At 44.6% G+C, this 23063-nt stretch overlaps 1 protein-coding gene across 1 annotated transcript in view; it reads left to right on the top strand.

Moving 5' to 3' along the window:
• SERPINI2 (serpin family I member 2) overlaps positions 1 to 23063 on the top strand; it is a 53582-nt gene that overhangs the window by 12712 nt on the left and 17807 nt on the right. Inside the window, exons 4-7 of the mRNA XM_066589982.1 lie at positions 8666 to 8860; positions 19023 to 19215; positions 22076 to 22173; positions 22647 to 22733. Of these exons, the coding sequence (XP_066446079.1) occupies positions 8666 to 8860; positions 19023 to 19215; positions 22076 to 22173; positions 22647 to 22733 (573 nt within the window). The remainder of the gene's footprint in view (positions 1 to 8665; positions 8861 to 19022; positions 19216 to 22075; positions 22174 to 22646; positions 22734 to 23063) is intronic.

Below are 23063 nucleotides of genomic sequence, written 5' to 3'. Positions count from 1 at the left end.
TAGGACAAGGTGAGTATATATATATTTTTTATTTTTACACATTTCTGGATGAATTGCAGGGAAGGGCTTATATATTTAAGCCCTTCCCGACAATTCATCGTGAGATCGCCCGCAGCACATTGCTTTCAATGGAGCCGGCTGTATTGCCGGCTCAATTGAATTCAATGCGCTGGACAGCTCCGGCCCGTTTCTATTGAAACGCGGCTAGGAGCAGTTTTTTCGGGCGATTTTTCAGCCCCGGTCACGCGATTTGCGGATGCGCATCCGTCTTGCGATCCGCAAATCGCGGCAAAAAACGCCCGTGTGACTAAGGCCTGAATCTCCCAAGATCTTTCTCCTAGGATGTGATCTTAATTCTGACCAGCTCAGATGTGCTTGGGTTTATGCTGTTTGAAACTAGTCAATATCTAATTTGTGTGATGCTGTTACAAGGACTCTACCAGAGAAACTGCCTAAAGAGGGATATAGACGCTCTTATGACAGTTACTGATGATGATCACACAGCTGCAATAAAGGAGATCACAGCTCATCCTCCTGACTGTATACTTACGTTCTATAGCTTATTTAGGTGAATATAGAAGGTAAAGATAATTAAACTATCTCCTCCCAAACAGGCAGAATAATATAGCCTCTAGTTTATGCCGTGCTGATGCATTAGCATAGGTTTGAAAGTGAAAGCAACAAAAAATCCTACTTTTGAGATGGTGCCTGATATGACAGGAGGCTGCAGTGCATGGAAGTGGTTGCAATACACATAGGGGACTTCCAGAGTGTGACAGGCTACTGTATATACTCGAGTATAAGCCTAGTTTTTCAGCACATTTTTTTATGCTGAAAAAGCCCCCCCTCGGCTTTTACTCGAGTGAGGTAAAAAAAAAACCTGCATGGTGAGAGGAGGATGCATCTATATGCAGTAACGGACATTTTTCTGTGATTGTTTTTAATTTTTAATTTCCCCTTCTGTGATGCATTTATATTAGTGTAGGGACCCACTACAACGCAAGGAACCGTGAAGTGGTTAGTGGGCTCATGTATCTTGGCCAACATCCAACCAATGCTTTGCATTTATTATCTATCATTCTCATGCAGTGTGGCATTGAGACTCCAGGGGGAGCCCAGGGTGGCAGTACCAATGTGGTTCACTGATGGAAATGCAGGGCAACCCGCCGAATTATCATGGCGTCATTAATGGGTTGCTGGTCTGCATGGTGAACTACATATATCAGAATGGTCTGGCACCTTGTATCCACTATGTGTGGGAGTGTACGCCAAGCATCCACCCCCCTCATTATCAAGAGGCAGTGTGAGTGGCTGTCTTATCGGTGTCCTGCACAGGTGTTATTGGCTCCTCCATTTGGTAGTCAGCTACCTGCATGGTGAGAGGAGAATGCATCTATATGCACTCCTCAGTCAGTAAGTAACGGCCATTTTTCTGTGATTCTTAGTAAGAATGTCACATTGATTTGAAGGAATGCTACCATCCAATAGGTGACACTGCAGATAATAGTTCCATCATCCTTATTCAGACACCATCTCGATGCTGTGATTCCTGCTTTCACTTTCACTATTCTGTGCTATCGATCTCATGATGCATCAGCACAGCATTACATGAGCAGCTAGAGAGTGTACTATCTATGCTGCAGGAAAAACACTGCTACTACATTTTGTATTTACCTAATTTAGCTACACAGCATAAGTATACAGTCTGGAGGATGAGTTGTGATCTCCTCTATTATAACTGTGTGACAGAAGATTTGTGAGCATCATCAAAAACTATGATAGAAGTGTCTATGTCCCCCTCTGAAGAGCATGTGTGGTAGGGGGTATTACACGTGGATTATTCTGACAGAGAACCTGACTACTTTTAGAATACATAAACCCAAATAAATCTGAGCTGGTCAAAATTGAGATCACATGAATACCTGAAGAAAAGTTCTCCAGAAATTTCAGATAGAAAGAATGTAAAGAAATAATATTGAAAATTTGAGCTCCACCATGAAATTACTGAATGTACAGCATTCTGCAATTTGTGACTCTCCAGCATTTTCAAACCTCCAACTTCCAGTAAGCTTTCACAGTCACAGCTGGGGAGATTCAGGTTGGGACACAGTGTTGTAGAGTAGAGCAGAGAACTATATTGATAATCGGAAGACTGCATTCCTACGCATTGTTTCTGTAGATGAGTCTTCGGATAAAAGGCAGGACATTTAATCTTTCATATCAACCTTCATGGCTTTAACTGCAGCAATTGTGATAATGGCAGTATATTAGTGCACTAATATTTATGCACTTGATAATATATGATTTAAAGGGCTTGTACCATAATTCCAAGTTATTCCCTGTCCACAGTATAGAGAATAATTTGCTGATTGGTTGGGACCCACCGCTGAGATCCCTGCTGATTTCAAGAACAGGTTCCCATGTCCCCCATCCTCCTCACTGTGAGGTTACTGTACCCCCCACTGTGATGCAGAGACTGAATGGAGCGCAAATGTACCTGTGCTCCATTCACTTTCATTGGGACTGCTGATATATCCGAGTGGCACCTGCTAGGGTATTTCCATCTGCCCAATTGAAATTTATGGAGTGCCAGTGCTTCATTCAGAGTGATGTCACCTCAGGGGAAAAAGCTGTTCTGCTGCATTCAGCTTGGCAGTGCAGACGCAGCTCTTATTGAACTCAATGGGAGCTGTGCCTGCACTACCAAACTGGGCCATTTCAGTGTGAACAGCATGGTCTGCTTCCTTCTCTGTCCATACTGACAGCAATGCTAGGAATCAGCTGATTAGAGGGGAACCAAAGCCCCGGACTCTGCTCATCACCTATTAATGACCTATACTGAGGAACAGTAAATCAACAGTAAAAGTCTTGAAATACTCCTTTAAATCTATGGTTGGTATGGTAAATGCCAAATACTGCTTGCCACCTTTCCATTGATTTCTATGCTGAGACTGGTGAAGAGATGATGATTCTTGAATGAGACCAGCAACAATGAATGTTTATGCTGGTAGTGCCTCTTCAAAGAAATTATGTCTTAGATGAAATAGCATCTATAGTCTGTTTGTCATATCACGCAGTAATACTACAAATCACCTCTGTGCAGTTGTGTTTTCTTTCACATTGGGTCATAGGGAAATATCCTGGTAATGAAGTGTCTGTCTGACTGCATCGGAGTCAATTAGATAACCTGTACCCACCTGCTCGCTTCTCACATTCTGGGAACATTTACTTTGCTATTTTCATATCGGCTAACTTTGCAGCGTTGCCATTCGTGCACCACGCAATGTATGTTAAAACTGTGAGAAAGAGACAACTTATAGCATCCTATTTATGTTGTTAAAAATGTATGGATTTTGCTTTGGCTCTTCAATGTGGAAATATAACAACATTCACAGATTAATTAGACAATTTACTAATAGGCAAAAAGAGAGCTATACTATTAAAATATACCCATTGCCAAGTCTAGTATAGGCCCATTTATATGAGCCGATGATCGCTAAAAAAATCGCTAATCGGCGATCGTTTTAATTATAATCGGTCCGTCTAAACGAGTGCCCATCATGCGCTTTACATGCACTGCTAGCTGATTGCTAAATTCAGTCCAACCTAAAAATTGTCTGTCAGCCTTATCAGCAGTTCTCCATGGGTAGTGCTGATAGCATTGTCTCCCTTTGGAGAACAAAGGATCTGAATGCAGATAAGAGCCCTCGGGATATTAACTGCATTCAGCTACTTAATTGCTCTTAAGTAGCTGAGTAGCTACTTAATAGTTTATGCAAAATGATCGCTCAAAGCTGTCACTCATACTGTCGTTTGAGCGATCATCAGCCCGTGTAAATTTGCCTTTAAGCAAATAGGTATTTAAAGACCAGTATCTTATCTATCAATTACCCTAAATACTGTCCCTGTAAAGGAAGTGGTTGCCTGCTCAGGAGGGAGAAATATGCTTCCAACCACCTGCTTTCTCCTGGGAGGATGGCATTCTCTAATGCCCTACATTAAATAAAAACTATGTGAAAATAGTAAGTAGCAAGTCGAAGGAAGGGAAATGTTTTCCCACACCCATAAACATGATATTTCAATCACCTACATTGCGGATGATCTATCGACTGTGGGTTTGTTCATACGAATAATCCCAACAGCAATGTGCCAGAATAAACTGTTCAATATAAAACACTTTGTTTAAAAAGCAGTGTACAAAAGAGACTGGATAAAAAAGACACTGAACATGCGCAAATGCTGGATGATCGCCCAAACTTGCCTAATCACACCGTAGACTTCCTTTTTCAACCAACAATAGCCGATATTATTCAACATAACAGATTAATATGTTGTCAGACTATAGTCTGTCATCGTCCATTGCGTACAATCATTCACTTTTTACGGTATTTTAAAGCAATCACTACACCAAATGGCTGATAGCGACAATAAGACCAACAGAGCTGTTTAACATAGGGAGAGAATTAAAACAGCCATGGATTTTTGGATTATAATGTTGTTTCATTAACCCTTTAAGGACCAAGCATGGTACATTTTTGGCGCTTGCCATTGGGCTTTAACCCCTTAAGGATATGGCCTATTTTGGGCATAAGCATGCAACAATTTTTTGGTGGATTTTCATCTCCATTTTTCAAAAAACATAACTTTTTATTTTTCCGTCGATGCGGACGTATAAGAGCTTGTTTTCTGCATGGCAAACTGTAATTTTTATTGGTGTCATTTTTGGGTACATAGACTACCGTATATACCGGCGTATAAGGCGACGGGGCGTATAAGACGACCCCCCAACTTTCACCTTATACGCCGGTATTACAGTGGAGAAAAAAAAAATCAGTACTCACCTCCCCCGGCGTTCTGTCGCGCTCCGGCAGGATGTCGCTCGCTCCTCGTCCCCGGCGCAGCATTGCTTTCTGAATGTGGGGCTTGAAATCCCCGCCTCCAGAAAGCTAATACACACGCCGTCAGCCAGTTACATCCATTCAATGACATCATTGAATGGCTGTGATTGGCTAAAACACACGTGGCTTCAGCCAATCACACTATTCAATGACATCATTGAATGGGTGTGATTGCTAACACACGTGCGCCTTCAGCCAATCACAGCCATTCAATGATGTCATTGAATAGTGTGATTGGCTGAAGCCACGTGTGTTTTAGCCAATCACAGCCATTCAATGCTGTCATTGAATGGCTGTAACTGGCTGACGGCGTGTGTATTTGCTTTCTGGAAGCGGGGATTTCAAGCCCCGCATTCAGAAAGCAATGCTGCGCCGGGGAGGAGGAGCGAGTGACATCCTGCCGGAGCGCGACAGAACGCCGGGGGAGGTGAGTAATGATTTTTTTTTTTTTACACTTTTTTTTTTGTATTACCGGCGCATAAGACGACCCCCGACTTCAGAGCAGATTTTTCGGGGTTCAAAAGTCGTCTTATACGCCGGTATATATGGTATTATAAAACTTTTATTAATTTTTGTTATGATAGCAAGGAGATAAAACGCATCAATTCTGCCATAGATTTTCGTTGTTTTTTTTTTTACAGCATTAATTATGCAGCATAAATGACACAATACATTTTTTCTGCGGGTCAGTACGATTACAACGATACCAAAATTCTTATATTTTTTTTTAGGTTTTTCCACTTTTCCTCAATAAAAACTATTATTTTGTTTTTGTTTTCTAAATTGCTGCATTCGAAGTCCTATAACTTGTTTATTTTTTCATGGACAGAGATCAGTGAGGGCTTATTTTTTGCGAGATGAGCTGTAGTTTTTATTGGTGCCATTTTGGGACACATATGGCTTTTTTGATCACTTTTGTTGCATTTTTTGGGAGGCAAAATTAAACAAATAAGCATAGCTGCAGTATCCCAAATCAATAAAAGCACCCTAGTCCTTAAGGGGTTAAACTTGTGGTTTCTTTCTGGTATTTCTACAGAAATTTGTCATAGCTTTTGTGATGCCCAACTGTATTCTGTTTTTTGGAGGGTTATTGATCTTGGTCCAAGGACAGGAGCTCAGGACACATGTGGGTTTTATAAAAATAGATGTAACGGGAACAAGAGAAACAACACCTACTGTTTTTCCATTTCTTTATTAACTGTCAGTCTGTGTATTCATCAGTGACCTCCATAAAACTATCTGTGCCTCTTCTATCAATGTCAAAACCAAAACCAGATTCTCTAAACCTTACAGAGGTATTTCAGTTCCTAATGGTTATAAATCTAAATAAGATGATACTTGTTATTTAAAGGGGTATTCCAGGACTTTACAAACTTCCAATCTTTTACCCCAGCTGGCCTCAATAAAGCATTCAACAATGCCTTTTGTTTACCTGAAATGAAAGATTGTGCTTCAATCAGGATGTGTCACATGACCCCTGCTGTTCTGACTTTGAGACTTTCTCTGATGATGACCATGGTCAGAGGCTCCCAGCTTCCTGTCCTGACCATCCTGTCTCAACCACATGAATATTTATGAGCTGGGCGGGTAGTCAGGAGCAGTTTACCAAGAGTTATGAGCAGGCACAGCTCTAACCTCAGAAGAGGATACTGCATGCTCACTAGCACAGTCCAGCACTGCAGCCTTCTCCCTCTAGCTATTATTGCTCTGATGGCTGTCAAGCCTTGGGTGGTAGAATATTATCTATTCATAGATAGGAGCTCATGTTTTATTCATGGCCAAAATGTATAACAATAAAGGCCACATTTCTGGATGGTGTATATGGAGTATACATCTTATTCCATAGCACTGGCATTCACTGGAAAAAGGATAGGGAAAGCAAATCTGTGTATTTTACTGTATGGGTGATGTAAAGCTGATACTGTGCATATGTGTCTGTGTAATATGGAGTAGCTGCATAGTGTAGTCGGGAAGATTGCCCTGCTTGCAGGCAGGTTTCGTGGGGTTAGTTGTCTCATTAGAGTAGAGACCCGTGAGATAATGAGGACCCTTGAAGTGGGCTTGCGGGCTTAAGTGACTTGGCCAATCCACAAACTAATACCTCATACTTATTATAGCAATTCTATCTGGTTATGTGTGCAGGTATGTATTGTGCGTATTTTGGTCGCCAATCCATTAGTTATGTCCGCTGTCTCCATGTTCAGTTGGAGTTCGTCAGTTCATGAATGTGAAGGATGTAACAAGAATGGTAACATACTGTTTAAGGCCACAGAAAGACATATGTCCATCTAGTTTAGCCTATTATGCCTTAATGTTGATCCAGAGGAAGGCGAAAAACCCCAATGAAGTAGAAGGGAATTTTCCTCTTTTCAGGGGAAAAAATTATTTTCTGATTTCAATCTGCCAATCAGAATAATCCCTGGGACAAAAACTTTTCTGAAATAATCAATGACTATAAAATGTAATATTGTTACACTCAAGCAAGTCATTCAAGCCCCTCTTAAAGGGAACCTGTCACATCCTAGCAGCACCACAAATTAAGTTATCGTGCTCTTAGGAAATGTGACAGGGAGCGGGTACTGTATTCTTTTATACTCACCCGCTCCCGCAATTCTGCGCTTTCACCCAGTGAAGATAGCACGCCGCATGAAAATCAGAGTCTTTTCAGGGCACAGACTCTCCCATCCAAGTCTATGTAAGAGCGCATGCATTGGAACCTGAAAAGAGTCAGATTCTCGTGCCGTGTGCAGACTTCACTGGCTGACACCACTGGATCGGGTGAGTATAAAAAATACAATACCAAGCTCCCTGTCACCTCCCCTAACTGCACATTATACCCAGAAGAAGGTGATGGTTTACAGAGCTACAAACAACTTTCAAAGCAGAACCACATTGAAAACTTCAATAACATTTGATAATCATTAATTTGATAGCAACTTTGTGTAGCAGGAATACTTTAGGCATTTGGTATCATTTCACTATTTATTTGGATCATGGATGTAAATTTATAAGGTGCATCTTATGAAACAGCATTTCCTAAGAAAAAAAAAAGAATGAGTAAATGTTATTAAACATAAACCCTAAATTACCTTCCCTTCAACTTGTTAAAACCGCTCTTTAGTCTTCCTAGATGGACATGAGTTGTCTATGGTTGTTGGAAAGTGGGCGACCACTTGTGTAGCTGATTTGGCAGTTACAAGCCTTGTTAGGGACCTGAACAACAAATCTGTTCATTATGCTGTGATACCGCAACTAGAAATGTAACACTGTATAACTAGACGCCCATTTAGGGAGGCCCGTCTCTTTAAATTATCCATATTAAAACCATTTAATTAATGCATCATTTTTATAAAGTTCCATGGACAGACATTAAGTCAAACAAGTTTTTTTTCCTTTATTTAAAAAAATATGCATGATAAAGATGTTATTTTTAGAACCATATACTAGAATGTCATGAATGGGTTAAGTATGACAGCCAGGGAGGATTCTGGGAAAATGTTTACTATGTTGTAGCTATCAAGTAATTCAATTTCCTAACTGGATACTGGTAAATGCTGGAAATGTCAGCAAAAGGAAATACAAGACAGACACATCCAAACTATGTAATTCCTTTTCTTCACATAAAAGCCACAAGCTTATAAAAGCCTTGTCATGTGTAGTTCAGGAGAAAAACTTATAAAAATAAAAAGTGCTCTTTAGAGAAGGGATTATATCGAGGCCACCTTTCCCCTCTAAATACATCTATTTTTTTATCATTCTTTGTACAGGGAAAATCCGGAATATGTTTTCAAGTGGAGACATTGGACCGCTCACAAGACTTATTTTGGTCAATGCTATTTATTTCAAAGGAGAATGGGAACACAAGTTTAGTCCTGATGCGACTCATCCACAAGACTTCACAGTGACAAGGGGCATTAGTGCCAAGATCCCGATGATGAACCTACATTTAGCAACAAAGCTTGGTAACCCCTCTGACATTTTGTTGATCTATTCTGTTCAGTCATTTTATGATCTTAGTTTTTAGGAAATTAGTTTTGATAGGCAGCAGACCATTGTGTGACCACACGGATTCTTTGGTTCTCTTTTCATTTATTCTCAAAAATGTAACAACCAGTAAAGGTACTTTTAGACGTAACGATTATCATTCAAGAAATTGTTCAAATGAGCGAAAATGAACTAATCGTTCGGTCTAAACACGAGCCTACAACTGAACAATGAATTAGAATCGCTCAATTTTCATTCATCGTACGTTTTGTGCAGGCATAAATATCATCGTTGGCTCGTTCACTTATTGTTCGGTTTAAACAGCAATCGTTCAGTCTCTCTCATTCATATCTTCAAACCAAAGTAAAACAGCCTTGGATTTGTGACAAGGCGTGTTGTCTTGTTGGAAGTATTGCTGACTATTTCCAGAGTATTGCCACATTGTCAGCAGAATATTAAAGTGACCCTCCAGTTTCGGGGTAAAATTCTGTCTCAGGGCAGCAAGCTGGAGGGGTATCTTACCTGTACTTTATCTTCTCTTCTTGGCCCTTCGTTTCACCGGTTGCAGTTCCATTTTTCAGGTGGTCAAGGTGGCCTCTACCATATTAGGACTACCATTGCACTGTAGTGACTCTGTGATTGGCCAGTGCTACTCATATGATCAGCGCTGCCCAATTACAGAGCACGTCACAGCGTCTATTACATTGGTAGAAAATGGGAGCAGCCATCATGGCTTCCTGAAAACGAAGCACCAATCCAGCGGAACAGAGGTGCCAGAAAGAGAACATAAGGTACAAATAAGATACCCCTCCACCCTCCAGTCCTTGGACAGAATTTTGTCATAAAATTTGAGGGTTGCTTTAATGTCTAAAGTGTCATGGTACCTCTCTGTGTTCATAGTTCTTGCTACTACAACCAACAAACTGAGATCATGACATGTTAAACATCCCCAGACCATAACAGAACCTCCGCCGTACTTAACTGTTGGCACAACACACCTCGGCAAAAGGCGTTCCCCAGGCATCCTCCATACCCAGATACGTCCATCTGGTTTAAAGATGGATTAGCATGACTCATCACTCCATAGAATATTCTTCCATTCCACAACTGTCCAATGATGACACTCCTTACACCATTGTTGATGGGCCGATGCACTGCACTTCACGATGGATGGCATGTGTGCAGCAGCATAACTTGTATATCCAATAGCATGCAGTTCCCTTCACAAAGGATGGATGACACCTCCAAGGGTCTGCATCACATGTAGCATGCAGAGGCGTAACTTGAAGCTCCAAGGCCCCGATGCAAAACTTGTAACAGGGCCCCCAACTATAATGCTTTTCTCATAATACTGGGTACCTATATGGAGAAGAGAGGCCTTATAGGCCCCCTATGGCTCCTGGGCCCGGGTGCAACCGCATCCCCCCGTATCCTCTATAGTTACGCCCCTGGTAGCATGATTTCAGCACACTCATTACAAGCTAATAAATCATGATCCATTCTACTGATAGGGGTCTCCAAATACTTTTGGTAGGATAGTGTATTTAGCAGTGATATATACTGTTTTCCCCTCCTGTACTGATTCATTAGTAGACTGATTTACAGGATGCAGGAGTCTGGGCAAGCTGCCTGGATGACCAGCCTAATGGGAGCAGTAATGATTCTGGAAGTAAGCGGATGAAGACTCTTTAACAGCTTGAGGACACCACAACTTTTATACATATGAGTAAAAATTCTATTAATTGACTTTCATGAGATGATAATAACATCTACTAGTTGACAATTACTTATTATGATAAGAATGACTATCTGTGAGGAGATGTGGGTATACCAACCTACAACATAATGATTTGGAATGTGTCATTAGCTAAAAATAATGTAAAAGGCAATTATCCACTTATATTTTATACCTAATAGATAATAAATAACTGACTGACAAGTTGCAGTACATTTTGATCTATAAATGTTTCACACAGGTCATTTCTTGTAATTATTTCCCTTGAACTATCTTGAAAACTGGCCAACGGAGAGCAAATTGAATATATAGATAGTATTTTGTGTGCATTTTCCAGTATTTAGCACATATCTATACGTTTTCCAGAAAGCAACAATCATTCTATGTTTTGAATATAAGGCCCTCTACACTAGTGAAGCTTTGTCTTTCATACTTTTGCCATTTTATTCTATGCTATGGCCTCATACAGTGATACAACCCTTACAGACCCCTATAATAGCAGTATTCTTCTTAACCCCCCAACAGTTCACATTACATTTGGAAAAACCCTTCGAAAAATGTTCTTTTTTTTATTGTAGATTTTGAATTTATGTCTTATGTAAATATATAAATATATTTGGTGCATTATTCAGTCACCTTAAGTGAATTTTTAACCCCTTAGTGACATAACTAATTTTAGTCTTGAGGGCTTAATCACAGGAGCATATATCAGCCGCCGGTTTCACAGCCGGTTGATATACGCTACCATTTGAGCTGTCCTCCCCCTTACCGTCTCTCTCTCTCCTCCCCTTCGGCTGTTTGCAATGGAAGGGGGTGGAAAGGGGACTCCCTCCCATTGCAAACAGCTGTAGAGGAGGAGGAGGGAGGCAGAGAGTCGGTAAGGGTGAGGACAGCTCAAATGGTAGTGTATATCAGTCAGCCGTGAAACCAGCGGCCGATATATGCTCCTGTGAATAAGCCTCAAGAGCCAGTAAATCATTTTCCCTTTTGTGTTCCGGGGGTTATAATTTTTTTTCCCATCAATGTAGCTGTATTAGCACTAGAGATGAGCGAACGTGTTCTTCCGAGCTTGATATTCGTGCGAATATTAGGGTGTTCGGGATGTTCGTTATTCGTAACGAACACCATGCGGTGTTCTGGTTATTTTCACTTCCTTCCCTGAGACATTAGCGCGCTTTTCTGGCCAATTGAAAGACAGGGAAGGCATTACAACTTCCCCCTGTGACGTTCAAGCCCTATACCACCCCCCTGCTGTGAGTGGCTGGGAAGATCAGGTGTCACCCGAACATAAAAGTCGGCCCCTCCCGCGGTTCGCCTCAGATGCGGTGTGAGTTAGATGAGGGACAGTGCTGTTTGTACCGGAGCTGCTGTAGGGAAAGAATTGGTAGTTAGTGTAGGCTTCAAGACCCCCCAAAGGTCCTTATTAGGGCCACTGATAGCTGTGTGTTGGCTGCTGTTAGCAGTGGCAAATTTTTTTTCCTCAAAATCGCCTCTGCAGACCGTTGCACCTGGCATTAGGGACAGAAGTGCTGCATAGGCAGGGAGAGTGTTAGGAGTGAGTGTAGCCTTCAAGAACCTCAACGGTCCTTTCTAGGGCCATATTTATCCGTGTGCAGTACTGTCCAGGCTGCTGTTAGCTGTGCTGCATTTTTTTTTGCTTCTCAAAATCGCCTCTGCAGACCATTGCACCCTCCATTGATACTGCAGGGAAAGAATTGTATAGGCAGGGCGACAACACAGTTGTTATTCATTGAATATACGCAGTGCTGCCTTTTGGTGCCAAAAAACTGAAAACAAATCTATTTGTCCAGCCTCTGTCCGTCCTAAGGGCTGTGGACACGTGTGAGCTGCGTGAACAACATTGCTAAATCAGACGCACCCAGCTACGCTTTACTGCTGGCTTCGCCATTTGCTTTCCTTAATTGGGAAAAAAATACCTGCTCTCCAAGAGTTATAATAACTCTGCTACCCTCACGTTCTGTGACACATAAGCAGGGACACAGCACAGTTATTAAACTTCTCATGTTCATTGAATATACGCAGTGCTGCCTTTTGGTGGAAAAAAAGTGAAAACAAATCTATTTGTCCAGCCTCTGTCCGTCCTAAGGGCGGTGGACACGTGTGAGCTGCGTGAACAACATTGCTAAATCAGACGCACCCAGCTACGCTTTACTGCTGGCTTCGCCATTTGCTTTCCTTAATTGGGAAAAAAATACCTGCTCTCCAAGAGTTATAATAACTCTGCTACCCTCACGTTCTGTGACACATAAGCAGGGACACAGCACAGTTATTAAACTTCTCATGTTCATTGAATATACGCAGTGCTGCCTTTTGGTGGAAAAAAACTGAAAACAAATCTATTTGTCCAGCCTCTGTCCGTCCTAAGGGCGGTGGACACGTGTGAGCTGCGTGAACAACATTGCTAAATCAGACGCACCCAGCTACGCTTTACTGCTGGCTTCGCCATTTGCTTTCCTTAATTGGGAAAAAAATACCTGCTCTCCAAGAGTTATAATAACTCTGCTACCTTCACGTTCTGTGACACATTAGCAGGGACACAGCACAGTTATTAAACTTAGATAATTCATTCACTAGAGGCAGTGGGGCCTTTCGTTTTCCAAAAAGGGCAAAAATTATATTTGGCCTGCAGTCTTGCGCCAATTTATTTCCTGCCTGTGAAATCAAATCACTGGTAATACAGCATGCTGAGGGGTAGGGGTAGGCCTAGAGGACGTGGACGCGGCCGAGGACGCGGAGGGCCAAGTCAGGGTGTGGGCACAGCCCGAGCTCCTGATCCCGGTGTGTCGCAGCCGACTGCTGCGCGATTAGGAGAGAGGCACGTTTCTGGCGTCCCCACATTCATCGCCCAATTAATGGGTCCACGCGGGAGACGGTTATTAGAAAATGAGCAGTGTGAGCAGGTCCTGTCCTGGATGGCAGAAAGTGCTTCGAGCAACCTATCGTCTACCCGCAGTTCTGCGCCGTCCACTGCTGCCAATCCGAATCCTCTGTCTGCTGCTCCTCCTTCCTCCCAGCCTCCTCACTCCACTACAATAACACCTGCTCAGGAGCGGGAACACTCCCAGGAACTGTTCTCGGGCCCCTGCTTAGATTGGGCAGCAGCGGTTCCTCTCCCACCAGAGGAGTTTATCGTCACTGATGCCCAACCATTCGAAAGTTCCCGGGGTCCGGGGGAAGAGGCTGGGGACTTCCGCCAACTGTCTCAACAACTTTCTGTGGGTGAGGAGGACGATGACGATCAGACACAGTTGTCTTGCAGTGAGGTAGTAGTAAGGGCAGTAAGTCCGAGGGAGGAGCGCACAGAGGATTCGGAGGAAGAGCAGCAGGACGATGAGGTGACTGACCCCACCTGGTGTGCAACGCTTACTCAGGAGGACAGGTCTTCAGAGGGGGAGTCAAGGGCATCAGCAGGGCAGGTTGCAAGAGGCAGTGCGGTGGCCAGGGGTAGAGGCAGGGCCAGACCGAATAATCCACCAAGTGTTTCCCAAAGCGCCCCCTCGCGCCATGCCACCCTGCAGAGGCCGAGGTGCTCTAAGGTCTGGCAGTTTTTCACAGAGACGCCTGACGACCGACGAACAGTGGTGTGCAACCTTTGTTGCGCAAAGCTCAGCCGGGGAGCCAACACCAACAGCCTCACCACCACCACCATGCGCAGACATATGATGGCCAAGCACCCCACAAGGTGGGACGAAGGCCGTTCACCGCCTCCGGTTTGCACCCCTGCCTCTCCCCCTGTGCCCCAACCTGCCACTGAGATGCAACCCCCCTCTCAGGACACAGGCACTACCGCCTCATGGCCTGCACCCACACCCTCATCTCCGCTGTCCTCGGCCCCATCCAGCAGTGTAGTTCAGCGCACCGTTCAGCCGTCGCTTGCGCAAGTGTTCGAGCGCAAGCGCAAGTACGCCGCCACGCACCCGCACGCTCAAACGTTAACCGTCCGCATAGCAAAATTCATCAGCCTTGAGATGCTGCCGTATAGGGTTGTGGAAACTGAGTCCTTCAAAAGTATCATGGAGGCGGCGGCCCCGCGCTACTCAGTTCCCAGTCGCCACTACTTTTCCCGATGTGCCGTCCCAGCCCTGCACGACCACGTCTCCCGCAACATTGTGCGCGCCCTCACCAACGCGGTTACTGCCACGGTCCACTTAACTACGGACACGTGGACAAGCACAGGCGGGCAGGGCCACTACATCTCCCTGACGGCACATTGGGTGAATTTAGTGGAGGCTGGGACAGAGTCAGAGCCTGGGACCGCTCACGTCCTACCCACCCCCAGAATTGCGGGCCCCAGCTCGGTGCTGGTATCTGCGGAGGTGTATGCTTCCTCCACTAAAGCACCCTCCTCCTCCTCCTCCTCTGTCTCGCAATCAAGATGTGTTAGCAGCAGCATGTCGCCAGCAGTCGGTGTCGCGCGGTGTGGCAGCACAGCGGTGGGCAAGCGTCAGCAGGCCGTGCTGAAACTACTCAGCTTAGGCGATAAGAGGCACACGGCCCACGAACTGCTGCAGGGTCGGACAGAGCAGACCGACCGCTGGCTTGCGCCGCTGAGCCTCCAACCGGGCATGGTCGTGTGTGACAACGGGCGTAACCTGGTGGCGGCTCTGCAGCTCGGCAGCCTCACGCACGTGCCATGCCTGGCCCACGTCTTTAATTTGGTGGTTCAGCGCTTTCTGAAAAGCTACCCACGCTTGTCAGACCTGCTCGTAAAGGCGCGCCGGCTCTGCGCACATTTCCGCAAGTCCCACACGGACGCTGCCACCCTGCGCACCCTGCAACATCACTTTAAGCTGCCAGTGCACCGACTGCTGTGCGACGTGCCCACACGGTGGAACTCTACGCTCCACATGTTGGCCAGGCTCTATGAACAACGTAGAGCTATAGTCGAATACCAACTCCAACATGGGCGGCGCAGTGGGAGTCAGCCTCCTCAATTCCTTTCAGAAGAGTGGGCCTGGTTGGCAGACATCTGCCATGTCCTTGGTAATTTTGAGGAGTCTACCCAGGTGGTGAGCGGCGATGCTACAATCATTAGCGTCACCATTCCTCTGCTATGCATCTTGAGAAATTCCCTGCAAACCATAAAGGCAGCTGCTTTGCGCTCGGAAACGGGGGCGGGGGAAGACAGTATGCCGCTGGATAGTCAGGGCACCCTCCTGTCTATTTCTCAGCGCGTACAGGAGGAGGAGGAGGAGCATGAGGAGGATGAGGAGGAGGGGGAAGAGACAGCTTGGCCCGCTGCTGACGGTACACCGGCTGATTGCCTGTCATCCTTTCAGCGTGTATGGCCTGAGGAGGAGGAGGAGGAGGAGGAGGAGGATCCTGATAGTGATCTTCCTAGTGAAGACAGCCATGTGTTGCGTACAGGTACCCTGGCACACATGGCTGACTTCATGTTAGGATGCCTTTCTCGTGACCCTCGCGTTGCACGCATTCTGGCCACGATGGATTACTGGGTGTACACACTGCTCGATCCACGGTATAAGGAGAACCTGCCCACTCTGATTCCCGAAGAGGAAAGGGGTTCGAGAGTGTTGCTACACCACAGGACCCTTGCGGACAAGCTGATGGTAAAATTCCCAGCCGACAGCGCTAGTGGCAGAAGGCGCAGTACCGAGGGCAAGGTAGCAGGGGATGTGCGTAGATCGAGCAGCATGTACATCCCAGGCAGTGCAACAGTCTTTAAGGGCCTGGCCAGCTTTATGGCTCCCCACCAAGACTGTGTCACCGCTCCCCAGTCACGGCTGAGTCGGCGGGAGCACTGCAAAAGGATGGTGAGGGAGTACGTAGCGGATCGCACGACCATCCTTGGTGACGCCTCTGCCCCCTACAACTACTGGGTGTCGAAGCTGGACATGTGGCCTGAACTAGCGCTGTATGCCCTGGAGGTGCTTGCTTGTCCTGCGGCTAGCGTCTTGTCGGAGAGGGTGTTTAGTGCGGCTGGGGGAATCATCACAGATAAGCGTAGCCGCTTGTCAACCGACAGTGCCGACAGGCTAACACTCATCAAGATGAACAAAGGCTGGATTTCCCCAGACTTCTGTTCTCCACCAGCGGACAGCAGCGATACGTAAGCAATACGTAGGCTGCACCCGCGGATGGAAGCTACGTTCTCTCTCACCATCCAAAACGGGGACATTTCTGCTTCATCAATCTGTGTCTAATATTCCTCCTCCTCCTCCTCCTGCTCCTCCTCCTGAAACCTCACGTAATCACGCTGAACGGGCAATTTTTCTTAGGGCCACAAGGCTCACTCAAATAATTTTTCTGAACAATTTTTATAAGTTTCAATGCGCTTAAAAGCATTGGAACTTTAACTTGAACCAATTTTTCGTTACACTGGGCTGCCTCCAGGCCTAGTTACCACTTAAGCCACATTAACCAAAGCGATTAATGGGTTTCACCTGCCCTCTTGGCTGGCCATGGCCAATTTTTGGGATGTACATTAGTACTGTTGATACAGCAATTTTTGTGGGCCCTCGCCTACAGTGTAATCAAATTAATTTTTAGCCCACCTGCATTACAGCTGACGTTACCTCAGCTGTGTTGGGCAATGCAATGGGATATTTTTATGTACCGCCGGTGGGTTCCAGGGAGCCACTCATGCTGTAGGTGCACACTGAGTTTTTAATACATCTGTACACTTCTAAAGAACCCGTCTGACTGGGGCATGCAGTGTGGGCCGAAGCCCACCTGTATTACGCACGACATTACTACCTCAGCTGTGTTGGGCAATGCAATGGGATATTTCTATGTACCGCCGGTGGCTTCCTGGCACCCACCCAGGCAGTGGGTCCACAGGGAGTTTAACCTACATGTGTCCACTTGTAAAGAACCCCAGTCTGACTGGGGCATGCGGTGTGGGCCGAAGCCCACCTGCATTAAGCACGACATTACTACCTCAGCTGTGTTGGGCAATGCAATGGGATATTTTTATGTACCGCCGGTGGGTTCCAGGGAGCCACCCATGCTGTGGGTCGACAGGGACTTCACAATAGGGAGTTGTACCTGCCTGTGTCTATGAATTAAAAAGCCCGGTCTGACTGGGGCATGCAGACACCTTGACAGAATGAATAGTGTGTGGCACATAGGTTCCCCATTGCTATGCCCACGTGTGCAGCTCCTGATGGCGGTGGCACAGGATTCTATTTCTCATTGCTTCTGTACAGCATTGTGGGCTATCGCTCCGCCACTTTTAAAGAGGGTCGCTGCCTAGCCGTGCCAACCTCTGCAGTGTGTGCCTGCGGTCCCTCGTCATGGCAGACGCAATTCTAAATAGACATGAGCGTGGTGTGGCATGAGGGCAGCTGAAGGCTGCCCAGGGACACTTTGGTGTGCGCTGTGGGGGGGGAGGGGGGGCGGTTGGGCAGCATGTAACCCAGGAGAAGTGTCAGTGGAGTGTCATGCAGGCAGTGATTGTGCTTTGTTGGAGGTAGTGTGGTGCTTAGCAAAGGTATGCCATGCTAATGAGGGCTTTTCAGAAGTAAAAGTTGTTGGGAGGGGGGGGGGCCCACTCTTGCCGGTATTGTGGCTTAATAGTGGGACCTGGGAACTTGAGATGCAGCCCAACATGTAGCCCCTCGCCTGCCCTATCCGTTTCTGTGTCGTTCCCATCACTTTGTTGAATTGCCCAGATTTTCACACATGAAAACCTTAGCGAGCATCGGCGAAATACAAAAATGCTCTGGTCGCCCATTGACTTCACTGGGGTTCGTTGTTCGAAACGAACCCTCGAGCATCCCGGGAAGTTCGTTCCGAATAACGAACACCCGAACATTTTGGTGTTCGCTCATCTCTAATTAGCACTTATATCCTGCGGGACGAGTTCCAGATTTTATTTGATCTAATTTCAGGAACATATAATATATTTAATACATTTTATTAACTATTTTTGCTGTGGGTCAATAATAAAAAGGTTTTTCATCATTGTTTTGGGGGATTTTTTTATGATGTTCATCACGTGGTATAAATATGTTGTCTTTATTCCATGGGTCATTATGATTATAAAAACACCAATTTTATGGCTCAGTCAGATGAGCGATTTTTTTAGTGCATGAATAGCCTTGCTTAAAAATAAATAAATAAAACCGCACATCGCGTGTAGAAAAATTGCGTGAATGGGTGTATTACCCGAAGTTCTATTCATTCTACAGGAAAAGGACATTATAATTTTGGATGAACATGGCTCATTTTAGCTCAAATGCCTGTAGCTCCAGTTCTCTGATAGAACGGGAGATACAGTAATTGGAACTACAATGAGCTCTGTAAAAACACTAATGTCCTTCTCCTGCAGAATTAATAGAACTCGTCCTGAACTGTAGAGGGGTTAAAATTGCATGTTTTTTATTCTTTTCTAAATTTTCTTTACTTTTTTTTGTTTACAGGATATTTTTCCACGAATAACCTTAAATATAAAGTACTTGAACTTCCCTACAAAGGGGGAAAACTCAGTTTACTAGTAGCTCTTCCTGCAAAGGATGTAGCTATAGAAGACTTGGAAAACAAGTTGACAGCAGGAATAACAAAAGACTGGAAGAGCAACATGAAGGAAGAACTTGTTGAAATCAGTCTGCCCAGGTAGTCTTAATATTTTTCTTTGCATCATTCCTGCAAAATATAGTCAGTTTCTTTACACTATCATCTAAATTATCAAGTGTCTGTCTTGGAAAGTGTTGCTGGACCTATAACTAAGGGTGCGTTCACACGAGCATGTTTTTGTGCGTACTTACGTCCGCATCTAGGTACAAGCAAAAACACGCGTGAACACAGCTGCGTGCTTGTTGTCAATGGAGCCGCGGCTGCTGCTGGCGGCTCCGTTGAAAACAATGCTCTGCCGGCCCCCTGCATTCTTTTTCAGGGAAGGGATTATATGTAAAGCCCTTCCCTGAAAAAGAAACATTTTAGTGCAAAAAAAAAAAATTACCTCTCCGCCGCGGCTGTGACACCTGCAGGCATGAAGAACACATCTGCCGCATGCGGCAGATGTTTCCTTCACCCCCACTAGTTAAATGAATTCCCTGCTGCTGGCAGATGCAGCAGAGGAATTCTTTAATTCTCAACCGCAGCTGTCACACATGACACCTGCGGTAGAGAATCCTGCTGCCAGCATCCCCATCAATGGCTTTTCAGGGAAGGGCTTCATAAGCCCTTCCCTGAAAAAGCCATTTTAAAAAGTGTATAAAAAAAAATCAATACTCACCTCCCTTCAGCTGCCGGGGCTCAGCTGCGACTTCTGGCGCTGTCCCCGGCTCCGTAGTTCTGAGCTATCAGCAGCCGGGCAGTTCAGCCAATCACAATCAAAGCTACCAGCAGGTGGGGATTTTAAATCCCTGGCTGCTGATAGCTCAAAACAGCAGTGCAGAGCCGTGGACAGCGGCAGAAGTCGCAAATGGCTTTTCAGGGAAGGGCGTCATAAGCCCTTCCCTGAAAAGCAAATTAGATGTAGTTAAGAAAAAAAAAATTACCTGTCCGCCGCTGCTGTGTCCTCCGCAGGGATGAAGAACACATCTGCATGCGGCAGATGTTTCCTTCATCCCCGCTAGTTAAAAGAATTCCCTGCTGCTACATCTGCCACATCTGTGCCAGATGCAGCAGAGGAATTCTTCAATTCTCTACCACAGCTGCACACATGTCAGCTGTGATAGAGGATTGAATATAAGCCCTTCCCTGAAAATCAAGTAAAAGTAGTTTAAAAAAAAATAGATACCTCCGTTCAGTTGCCGGGGCACAGCCATGTCTTCTCCTGCTGTCCCCTGCACTGTGGTGCTGATCTATCAGCAGGCGGGGATTTAAAATCCCGGCCTGCTGAAAGAGCTGAATGTGATTGGCTGAGGTGCTCAGCCAATCACAGGCAGCTCCCGCCCGTCATTCATTCGGGGATTTCTTGAATTTTTTGCATTTTTTTTTATACAAACAGGGGGAAGTGCACAAAAAAAGTTTGTTTTTTTACATTACATTATTTTAATTCTTTCTCAATATTTTTTATGTCCCTGTAAAGGACTTGAACCATAACAGATATGACCGCTATGATATCGCTTTGCAGTTCTACTGTACTACAAGCCTTATCGCTTATGATAATGATCATAGGCAATGGCAAGACCCCGGCATCCTCTTGCCATGGCAACCAGTCACGGGGGTCCAACAACGTCACAGAGGGAGCGTGCTCCCTTTGTTAACTCTTTACATAATGTGATCAATGTCCTAGTGCGTTAAGTTCCATACTGCCATGGCGTAAACTTACATCATATAGTGTTAGGGGTTAAAGTATATATATATATATATATATATATATATATATATATATATATGTATATATATATATATATATATATATATATATAAAATTTTTGAAGGGTTTTCCAGGCAATTTGTGTATGTATGTTAGTTTATAGCGTTCATACATGAGTGCACACTTTTTGATGCAATACTGTAAGGGCTCAGTCTGATTCTTTCGTCCCCGCTGCAGTCCCCTCATCACTGAACACCGTGACAGCTGTGGCAGGGCATTTTTTCATCACGGCTGCAGTTCCCTCATCACTGCACACTATGACAGCTGTGGCAGGGGATTCTTTCGACAGTGCTGTCACAGTGTTCAGTGATGAGGGGACTCTCTGTAACATAACACGATGTTACAAGCAGCACGGATCTTCCCGATGCACGCATGTCCTATCTTTTGCAGGTGCGAATATTTTGCACCTGGAAAAAACGGACATGCGAACACATCATAGGAAACTAATGGTTCTAACAGACGTGCTTTTTTTGAACACTATGCCCTAAGGCTGCTTTCACGCCTGCATTAGGACACAGTTTAAGGTTTCCATCTCACTGCTCCATTTTGGGGGAAAAGGAACTGAAATAAAACAGAAAAAAAGCTTTAGTTTGCTTGCATTCCATTAGGTTTACATTTACTTGGATGGAAAAATAGCGCAGTCCGCAGCATTATTTTTCCATCCAAAAGAAAGGAACCCTGAGGGCTCAATCACACGGGCGCATCCGTGCGATGATGCGCCCATGTTACTGCAGGATAAGACAGCTGCACTGCAGGTGCGGACGACTCTCCACACCGCCGGAAGAAAGAACACATGACCGGCTTACGGTTATGTGTTGTTTCTTGCGGCGGTGCGGAGAGTCGTCTGCACCTGCAGTGCGGCAATCTTCTTTGTGCAGTAACATGGGCACATCGGTGCCCGGTTGCGCCCGTGTGACTGAGCCCTGAGTGGAACAGAATAGAAGCAAACTGAAGACTTTCCATTTGCTTTCCACTTTTTGAAACACCATTGAAATCAATGGGGAAAAAGGGTTGCCTTTTCCCCACTTTATTTCAGCTTCTCTCCTCCAAAAATAGATTTCTTAATGTGTGAAGGTAACTTTAGGAAGCCAACCATAATAGTGATGATGATCTCATGTCAATGTATTGTACTTTTTCTGTCCTTTGCAGGTTTAAAATAGAGCACAAAGTGGATCTAAAGCAAACTCTGCTGCATCTGAATATAACTGATATCTTCAATCCAAACTGCAATCTTTCAGGAATAGCAGGTGCCGGCTATATGTTTATTAATTCTGCTACCGTACCAATATATAATCAGAAATCTGCATCATGCAATAATTAGATGTAATTACACATAATATTTATTAAATATATATTAAAAGACTAAAGTGCAGAAGATAAAAAGGTCCAGATGAATGCAGGATGCAAATATAGTATTTAAAGCTGCAGGTGTACAAACATAGTGCTTTTCATTGTATCAGATAGTACAGTATGCCTTGCTTCTTGGGGATAAAGTGCACCAATATAAATAAAATTCATAATTCTAAAGCGAACCAACTTCCAATTTTAGCTAGATTCTAGCATGGCTGATAGCATGGGGCCTTTTATTAAACTTTCAACATCACTAATAGTTAAAAAAAGTTATGAATTTTATTATTATTGAGGAACTTGAACAGGCGATCGTATCCTATATATTTCATGCAATATTGTATAGAAGTGATTATCCCAAAATCATTTTCAGATACTTCAAACTTGTACATTTCAAAGGTGGTTCAGAAGGTTTCAATTGAAATAAATGAAGCTGGAAGTGAAGCTGCTGCATCAACAGGTGAAAAAACACATATATGACATACATATCTATAAATGATGAATAAACAAGGGCTGCATTTGAAATCCCCTTTTGAAGGGGTAATGTGACATTACATTGTTTGATGATTGTTTTTGACAATTTTGCTGTCTTTGTGTGTTCCCTTCTCAGATGCGGCCAATTCAATTAAGGGTGGTTCCACATTTTAAGTTGGAACCTCCGTTTGGAGGTTTCGTCGCAAGTCTGGCAGAAGATACTAGAAGAAAAAGCGCTGTATGCAGCGCTTTTTCTTCCATCCAAAAGACAGCCAGCTGGGTGGAAATTATAGTCAATGGGGGCCACCCCGTGCTG

The sequence above is a fragment of the Eleutherodactylus coqui genome, chromosome 1 (genome assembly GCF_035609145.1).
Source record: "Eleutherodactylus coqui strain aEleCoq1 chromosome 1, aEleCoq1.hap1, whole genome shotgun sequence".
NCBI lineage: Eukaryota > Metazoa > Chordata > Amphibia > Anura > Eleutherodactylidae > Eleutherodactylus > Eleutherodactylus coqui.
The sequence above is the reverse complement of the archived record's forward strand: the minus strand, read 5'-3'. Positions and strand labels throughout refer to the sequence as shown.